This window comes from Nansenia antarctica, assembly GCF_963989245.1.
Source record: "Nansenia antarctica genome assembly, chromosome: 6".
NCBI classification, from domain to species: Eukaryota; Metazoa; Chordata; class Actinopteri; order Argentiniformes; family Microstomatidae; genus Nansenia; species Nansenia antarctica.
This window is the reverse complement of record NC_137676.1, coordinates 68,463,676-68,473,026: the sequence shown is the minus strand read 5'-3', so window position 1 is coordinate 68,473,026 and position 9,351 is coordinate 68,463,676. Positions and strand designations below refer to the sequence as shown.

Genomic DNA, 9,351 nt, shown 5'->3' with positions numbered 1-9,351 from the left:
ATCGTCTTCTTTTCACACATCTATACAATTCACTGTTTCAGGTTATCTCATCGCCATGGTGTCTGAAAGCCATATGCCATATACAGTATGGACATGTCACTTTGTAGATATTACGGCCTTTAAACCCACATTATAGCAGGTTTTAATTTAGTTATATTGAATTTAATCAGAATGACCAGTGTATAGGAGATGTTATTTTCTAACTTACATTTTGCAATTGAATAATTTACGTTTTGGATATGCATATTTCCAGGGTCAGTTTCTCTGTTATTCTCACATGGACCAAATATTGACACAAGAAGGAAAATTATGAATGCTACTGCTAACAGAAAACAGTCTACACTGTTTGTAGAGGGGAAACTATACTGCTATCAGTTCCTTTTATTATTTAGTTCCTGTTGCACTACTAATATGTAGTATTATTAGCATCGTGGATATGCATGCAGGTTAGCTACTTTATATCCGCTGAGGTAACTACGGTTAGCTACGAGTTAGTTATAACTTACACCACCCTAGGGGTATGTATACATATTTAGTAGTTACTACTAGGTAGCTCTACGTCATAACTAGTGTGCTTGGTGCAACCCATTCAAGTTTAGTAGTGACTAAATCTTGATTTAGTAAATACTTACGCTATAACTAGGGTTAGTTTGTACTTAGTAAGAAGTGGTGCAACCGACCGAAAGTAAACATCGCCAACTCGTCAGCCCTCATGCAGGAGCTCAAAGATATCCTGGAGTCCAATGGTCTTGACTGGTCACTAGTCATCAGTATTCTACTTGATGTAGATCTATTGATCTATTGTTATAGTGATAGTGGCTTAATAAGTGATGCAATCAGTTTGGCCTTAAGTGATTTAATCAGTTTGGCCTTAAGTTATTTAATCAGTTTGTTCTTTTAAAGACATCTGAAAATATTATTTTATTTTGTATTGAGTATAAAACAGTATTAATGCATTTTAACATTGAGACATATATTTTGTGTTGACTATAAAATAGTATTAATGCATTTAAACATTGAGACAAGAAGCTGTCTTCTGTACCCGCTCTCCCAATATCTCAAACTGTGACCCCCTCCCCAAGAAAAAGTTTCAGGCACAGGATTTTTTCCCACTTTAAGCCCTGGTAATGTAAGTTAGATTTGGTGAGATCACTATGGAATATTAAATCATCAATCTTTGCTCACTACATAGCCTTTCTTACCTTCAGGTGTGCATGAACTACAGGTTATCAACTGTGAAATTATATCTGTTATCATATCGGTTATCATATCGGTTATCGGCCACGAGAAGCGGGTAAACATCGGTTATCGGTATCGGTTGGGAAAAATGCATATCGTGCATCCCTAATAAACATCTAACTAGGGTAGGCCTACATCATGATAAACATCACGTGGTAATTAATCATAACTGTCAAATGTGTGTAGAAACACACAAAAAACATGAATATAATAATCATCAATAACTTCTCATCCTGATACTGCTTTGGATTACTTCCGCAACAGTTTTTGCAATAAACGCTAACTCCACATTTGCGCGGGGGGGGGGGGTCTGTCCCTCCCATGTACATTTACATTTTTGCCATTTAGCAGACGCCGCTTATTCCAAAGCGACTTTACGATCGACACATTTGACTAAGCAAGTGAATCATCAATTCACCAGTCGTAGCAGGCAGCATCTGAATTTAAACCTGCATGCATATCCACGATGCTAATAATACTACATATTAGTAGTGCAACAAGGAACTAAATAAAAGGAACTGATAGTTGATAGATGTAATATTATATATATATATATATATATATGTGAATTATGTATATATGCGAATGTGCACATCAGGTACATGAAAATGAAAATGCAAATCATTAGAATTGCATTCGAATTTGAATATTGTCTGAAAGAATGCATGCAAAGTGGAACATGCAATTGCAATCTCATATTGCATTAGCATTTGAATTTAGTCTACTATATGCTTCCATAGTGGAGGGGGCAGGCCATGAGGCACATTAGCATAACGCGCTGTTTCAGGGGTTGTCCTGACCCGGGCGGAAGCAGGGAGGAGTGTGCATAGTGGATTCCTCTCTTTCCCTCGTTCGAGACCAAACGCTGGACGTGACAGACGCGCCGAGCTCTCACTAGACATCTGGTCCCACGCCTCTCCAAGAACATGATCAACATTATCGAAACTCAGGTGAGACACAAGCGCGGGACTTTTATTGACGCGTAAAGAGCAGTGCTTTAATCCACGATGGCTCGCTGTTCGCCTGCATCAAAGTTGAACAAGTCACACCATGGGACCTGACAAGGCAAGGGACAGACCGGGGTAGCAGAAATGGCATAGATTACTTTCTCTTGCTATGACTGATTGATTGGTAGATGATTGACTAAATGTATTTTTGACTTAGACAAATGTATTTGTTGTAAGTCGCTTTGGATAAAGGCGTCTGCTAAAATGAGACGTGTGTGTGTGTGTGTGGAAACCATGGATTCGCCATGTTGTTGTCCTGACTCCTGCCATTCAACATTACCAGTTTAGTTACCTCCACCTGTCTTGTAAACATTTTACATAACCGGTTAGATAGCTTTTAAAGCAGCAGGCATGTGCTAAGTCGGGAAGAACATTTTGTTCACTGTGATTCATTTATACGGCTAAGCATCTGATCTGATAAGCAGACACGAGTTATATATAGTGCTGTGTCATCCTCAACAGTGGTAATGACATTATGTGCTCCAGATTCGTCACATATTTCCTAGTCAGGATTCGCAGAATGTCTAACTTTCTAGTCGCAATATAACATCGTTAAAAAAAATAGTAGGTGGTCAATAACTATTATATTATGAGCGAATGTCATATGATTTCTACGTAGCGTGCTTAGATGGCTACACACCTAGGGTGCGTTCGTAAAATTTGCTCAGATCGCCGGAGCGCACACTGGCCTCAAACATCATAAAGGGGACCAAGTCATTTGATTGGACAAGAGGCATTCCATGAGTGCTGATCAGATTCCAGAGCGAATTTACAGAACGCAGCCATTGTTCGCGATAAGTCACGTGGTGACCTTTCCTCTTGACAAGTTGTACTTAGCTCTCAGAATCAGGATTTTTTATTTATTTATTACATCCAATACACAAGAGTAAAAACATCTTTGCCATAGGTTCTTCAACATTGGCATTGCAGGAAGACACAAATATAAAATCACGATAATTATCTCAACGCAATCGACACCATCTGGCCGCTAGGGTGCAACATTGTCCTATGATGTCGGGTCTGTGCATGCTGGCACACCAGCATTCCAAATGTGTTCTTAATTAACAATAATAACCTTCATTTGTATAGCACTTTTCCTGCTATACGTCGCAGCTCAAAGTGCATTAATTAATCATTATATAATCATCAACATTGAGTCATTTAAAGGCAATATTAAAACATATGTTTTTTAGTCCCTACTTGAAAAAAAATAATTTCTTATTCTCTTATCAAAAGGGTCGGTTTTTCTGGTTTTAATTAATTTTCTGTGGCTTAGCGGTTTGCAACGTAATTGGGAAATTGTCCAGCAGTACATCACAGCTGCACAGTACAGGAGGACTGGGGTTCCTTCATTCCTGCTCACCAAAACGAGAAGAGCCCATTCGTCGATGTGTATAATTGTATTGAGTTGTTTTATTTTTCGCTAGCGGTTGAAATGTGTCGTCGATCGCGGATCATGCGCTGCGGATTAGACACGTTGTGCAATGCGGTCTGACAGCCCAGGCTATTGTACAGCGCACAAAGAAAAGAAAGACATCGCCGATTAGATTATTACTCCCGTCCCCCTCGTCTCATTGTATGCGAGTGGCTGTGCCGGTAACTCTGCAACCCGACCCGCCGGGCTGTAATAGGGGAGTTAGGGTGTGTTAGGGTTAGGGTGTGTGTAGGCTGGTAGCTTTTGTCCCAGGTTAGTTATTTCCTACTACCTCCTCTCTGCATCATCCATCATTTGTGCACAATGGTTTAGTGATTTATTGGATAACATTTTACATGGGTGACTAAATGGTTAGCTTTGATTACAAATCACTCACTGTGGTCTAGCCAGCACTTATTTTGCATTTAGCAGATGCCTTTATCCAAAGCGACTTACAACAAATACATTTGTCTAAGTAAGTGAATCATCCATCGATCAGTCATCGCAAGAAAAAGTAGGCTAATCTATGCTCAGGCCAGAGGCTATTGACAGTCAAACATGCGAGAAGAAGGAAGATTTTAAATAAAGCACTCGCGTAAACAAAGTATTGTCTTAAACATCCTTAAGGACGTGATGTTAGACAGAGCTCAAGTTTGGGTTGTTATCTGCGTATGTGACATGTCGTATGTTATGTGGTAGTGGGCTCGATGCTGAATTAATTAAATAATATCTTATAATATAACAAATACTTTAATTAATTCAGCATCTACCCCACTACCACATAACATATAAACATAACAACAGCATATTCTGCTACATTATGATTCCTAGGTGGTGAACTGGACAGCGTGGTGCTGTATTATAATTATCAAAACCTGACATGTGTTTATTCAAGGTAAAATGCACTAAAATACTGCAGAAACTCTGTCGTTACTAATAATTAAAAAAAAAAGCTATCACATGGTGTCGCTAATAGGTCTAAAATTCTATCCAAAGAGGTCTTTAAAAAGGCCTAAAAGGCCTTAAATTTGACTTGTTGAAACTTGTAGTTTAATTTGCCATGAAATGTTTACGTTGTGGCGCTCCCAGGTTCACAGTGTGGCACAGCACCACTTACCAACTTACGTTCTTTGGGGACAACTCTGTAATTTGTTCCACAGACATTATGTGAAATACTTTGTTGTCTTTGTGGTCTTAACATCTCCTCTCTGGAGGTCGCTGGTTCGATCCCCACCTCAGGAGACCTCTAATTGCTCCAGGGGCTGCACCGAGAGCAAAACATACCAAATTCCAACAATTGACCTATCGCTAAGCCACGCCCCCTTTGAAAACTCAAACAAACAACGCTTCACTGACTGACTGACTGACTGACTGACTGACATTCAATGACTTACAATGGCAAATACAGTTGGCAAATTTCTGATTTCTGATTTACCACAGCAAGTAATAGACGTTGTTTTTTTTAAAGATGACAAGAATATTTCTTCTAGAAGCTTTTCACCATCAGATATCAGCGAGTTGTTTGTCTGAGTTTTCTGCCTGTCGTGACTTTTGCTGTGATTGGACAATTTATATTTTGGGGCGTGGCTTAGCGATAGCTCCATTGACTGACAAGTTGATTGCATGGCCAATAAAACCTTCTTCTTCTTCTGGTTTTGTCTCACAGGAGGAATTTGATGAGGCGCTGGCCCAGGCTGGAGACAAGCTGGTGGTGGTGGACTTCACCGCCACGTGGTGCGGACCCTGCCAGACCATCGGCCCCGTCTTCAAGGTAGGTTTACCTCACAGTTATGGACGCCTTTCTCAATTGTTAGGAACTGAATTCCTTGTGTCCTCCCAGCTCGCTATAAGACTCGCAAGACATTCTCAAAATAAGCCTAGATTTTCATTTAGCAACGTTGATGGAACACACCAGGTTTCTAAGCGTTAGATCTGTAAAGGTTGAATAGAAGTAAGCAATTTGGGGACGGCTGTGTCTCAGGAGGTTGAGTCGGTGGCTAATGATCGCAAGGTCGGCGGTTCGATCCCCTCCTGTCCACATGTCGGAGTGTCCTTGGGCAAGAACCCCGAATTGCTCCCAATGAGCGGGCCGGCGCCTTGCATGGAAGCTTGCTGCCATTGCTGCCGGTGTGTGTGTGGGCGGGCGGGTGAATGAGAGGCCATTGCAAATTGCTTCGGAATAAGGCGCTGTATAAGTGCAGCCATTTGGTGGAATCTCATCCTAACCTATTGGAGGGTCAGGGGGTGGTTTGTTGAGTTATCATTGTGATGCTGTGGTGTTTATCCTTGTGATGCTGTGGTGTTTATGTGACTCACTCCTCCTCTTCCTCAGGTGTTGTCTGAAGATGCAGCAAACGGCGGCGTCGTCTTTCTGAAGGTGGATGTGGACGATGCAGCGGTGAGTGTACACACACACACACACACACCTCTTTACCTCCAGGAGACACACCCACACACACACCTCTCTCCCTCCAGGGCCCTGTTCCACAATGCGCGATTAACTCTGATCCAGGTTTAAATCAGATCCAGGCGCTAATTTAAGCTTACGTTCGGTTTCATCAATGTGGCTCAAATAATTCGCTGCTTGGTTGCTATGCAACCAATCCTTCTGAGTAATTCTGGTCGCGAGCAGACTTACAGGCTGGTTTAGGTAATGCGTGCTTCAAAAATGGTTCACAGGCGGAAACTACATCCCGAACGACAGTTCCTCAAATGTCTTTTAGGAAATGTTAGTTCCCACTTTTTACGAGATAGATAGATAATTTGATATTTTGAAAGTGTGATCGATCGATAGATAGATAACTTGATATTTTGAAAGTGTGATAGATCGAAAGATAAATAAAAATTGTAAAATAAAATAGGTGATCGATCGATAGATAGATAACTTGATATTTTGAAATTGTGATAGATCGATAGATAGATAAATAAAAAAGTGTAAAATAAAATAGGTATGTCTATCAACTTGCATTGCCGTCATCACAGCGGTGTGGCTGGCGCAGTGGTTAAGGCAGCCAGCTAGAGTTCCAAAGGTTGCGAGTTCGAGACCTTTTCTTTTTTTTTACATTTAACCGAAGCCTTCATGCAAATCGATTTACAATAGATATATCTGTCTAAGTGAATCATCTATCCATCAGTAATCATAAGAAAAAAATATCTATGCCAAATCCAGGGTCCAGTTAGAAGAACATAATTTACTACTCAGAAAGGCTTCAAACACCATTGTAATCGTGTCAGTTCTTGTAAATTAGCCTGCACCATCATTTTATAGCCTACATACTTTTTTAGATGAGATTTTAGATTAGATTCAGACAACGAAATGCAGTAAAAAGTGTGTCAGAAGAGGGATTTGAACCACCGTCTTAAAATGACAAATAAATACTATGGCAGCGGCCAATACCACTATGCCATCGTGACGATATAGTTGTATGTATCCTGCTGCTGATATCACCACAGTAGTAAATATTCATTTATTAAAATATGAACATATAACAATAACTGGGGCTAGTATGACCTACGCATTTAATCGGTCAGCAATTTCTTGCCAAACCATTTCCCTCGCCTTGTTAATTGCGGCAGTATTGCACTATTTTACATCTTATTTTTCGTCTTCATAAAGATCAATAAGTAGGAATGCTGCGCAAAAGTAGGACCCCTGCAGAGTGGAGTATCTTCATTTCGACGGTTCGACTATTCTGGGCTCTTTATGTCTGCGTGCATGCGCCCATATGGAGGATTTCTAAGCCGGTGTTCTGTGAACACTCATGACACAAGCCTGATACTCGTTCGAGGAATCACCTGAGGCTTGAATTCCAATCACGAGTTGCCTGATCGCGGCATTTATTTTTATCGCCGATATACTAATCAACGTTCGTGGAATACCCCCCAGGACACACACACACACACACACAGACACAGACCACATCTCACGCTGCTCAGATGAATGTAAAATGTCACACAGGATCAGATCATGCGCTGCATAGCTGAAACCGAGGCATAGACTTTACGTCTTTACGTGATTGTGGTTCACCAGCCTTCAGCTTGTTGTTGTTTTCTTATGAGACCTGGAGAGTATGTCTCTCTCTCACGACACTGCGCGACACTGTTCTCCTCTGAAGGACTTTGTGGAGGATGTTAATGTTTTAAACACTTGTAGTTGGTTCTGATGTGGTTGTCTAATATCTCTCTTCTCTCCTTTCTCTCTCTCTCTCCCTCCCTCCATCTCTCTCTCTCTCTCTCTCCCAGGATGTGGCTGCTTCCTGTGATATCAAAAGCATGCCAACATTCCATTTCTACAAGAACAAGAAGCTGGTAGGTCCAACTCAGACCCCCCCTCCCCTGCTCTGAGCCCCCCCTCCCGCTCAGGTCAAATGTTTGGAAGTGAACTTGGAACTTGGAACTCTCGGTCACAAACACAGAACAACACTCTACAAGCACAGCATTGTGTAAACACCACTGATGCATCTGTGCGTACCAAGACAATGCTGCGTCCTATTTCTCCCTTTTCTTGGCCTCGTCCAAACACTCCCCCAAGCATGAATTCAACTAGGGTCATGTTGTTCTGTTGGCAAAAACAGCAACATTTGGAAACAGGAATGCAACAGGGAAGGTACTCGCTCGGTTTGTACAATGCGAGAACTGATTTTTGTTTTCTGTTGCGAAATGCTTTGCTACGTTGTGCCTACTGGGGGGGGGGTATTCCATCAACGTCGCTAAAGGAAAATACACGCTTAATTTTGATAACTCTCGTGAGATTTGTCCGAATAAGCCTGGATTTTCCTTTAGCAAACTTTATGGAATCCCCCCCTGGTCCAACCAAGATTCAGACTATTGGTGACTATTAAAATCCCCTTATCTCCTACCCCCTTGCGTAGGCCCACTCCTGTGGATCTGACAGGAGTGGATAGAAGATGTGTGGAGATTGTTTGGTCATCCCTTTTCTTCCAGGGAATTCTTGAGTTGTATTTTGTGATTTATTCATTTTTTATTTTTTTCTGTTTATCAACAGTTATTACAAAACTAAGTATTTCCCCCCCGAAAAAATGCACCCAACTTGGACTATAAAGCTGACTGTCTTCTTCTTCTCCTCTTCCCCAGGTGGACCAGTTCTCTGGGTGCAATGCGTCCAAGCTGAAGGAGATGGTGGCCAGCCTCCAGTAAGCAGGCAGCGGTCTGGTTCCCCCAATGCCTTCCGCCTTCAATCCCGCCCTCCACATCCACCCTTCTCTCTTCAGCCACCCTTCCCCAATCCAGTCTCTCCATCCGCCCTTCCTTTCCAATCCAGTCTCTCCATCCGCCCTTCCCTTCCAATCCAGTCTCTCCATCCGCCCTTCCCTTCCAATCCAGTCTCTTCTGAGCTGTATATACTGTCAAGGAATCCGTATTGAGAGTGACTGTCTGCCAGTATGCCTTCCACCCTCTCCCTCACCCCCCCTGCTCTCACCCGTGTACCTCGGTCACCAGGGATTGGTCAATAATGTACCTCTGTCACCATTGATTGGCCAATAATATACATCTGTCACCAGGGATTGGTCAATAATATACCTCTGTCACCAGGGATTGGTCAATAATGTACCTCTGTCACCAGGGATTGGTCAATAATGTACCTCTGTCACCAGGGATTGGTCAATAATGTACCTCTGTCACCAGGTATTGGTCAATAATGTATGATAATAAAACCTTTTTGTAAATTCA

General features: G+C 41.8%; 1 protein-coding gene across 1 annotated transcript; it reads left to right on the top strand.

Moving 5' to 3' along the window:
* The first annotated feature begins 2,049 nt into the window (after positions 1-2,049).
* Positions 2,050-9,351, top strand: LOC308159765 (thioredoxin-like). The gene is made up of 5 exons (XM_080533580.1): positions 2,050-2,189; positions 5,327-5,431; positions 5,993-6,058; positions 7,903-7,968; positions 8,755-9,351. Exons 1-5 carry the CDS (start codon positions 2,166-2,168, stop codon positions 8,815-8,817), a joined length of 324 nt encoding a protein of 107 aa, XP_080389706.1. The 5' UTR covers positions 2,050-2,165; the 3' UTR covers positions 8,818-9,351.

Bases quoted from the DNA above. Each gene is read 5' to 3' on its own strand.
- LOC308159765 (XM_080533580.1), top strand. From the start codon at position 2,166: ATGATCAACATTATCGAAACTCAG. The intron at 2,190-5,326 runs GTGAGACACAAG...TTTGTCTCACAG, and splicing joins TCAACATTATCGAAACTCAG to GAGGAATTTGATGAGGCGCT. The intron at 5,432-5,992 runs GTAGGTTTACCT...CCTCTTCCTCAG, and splicing joins CCATCGGCCCCGTCTTCAAG to GTGTTGTCTGAAGATGCAGC.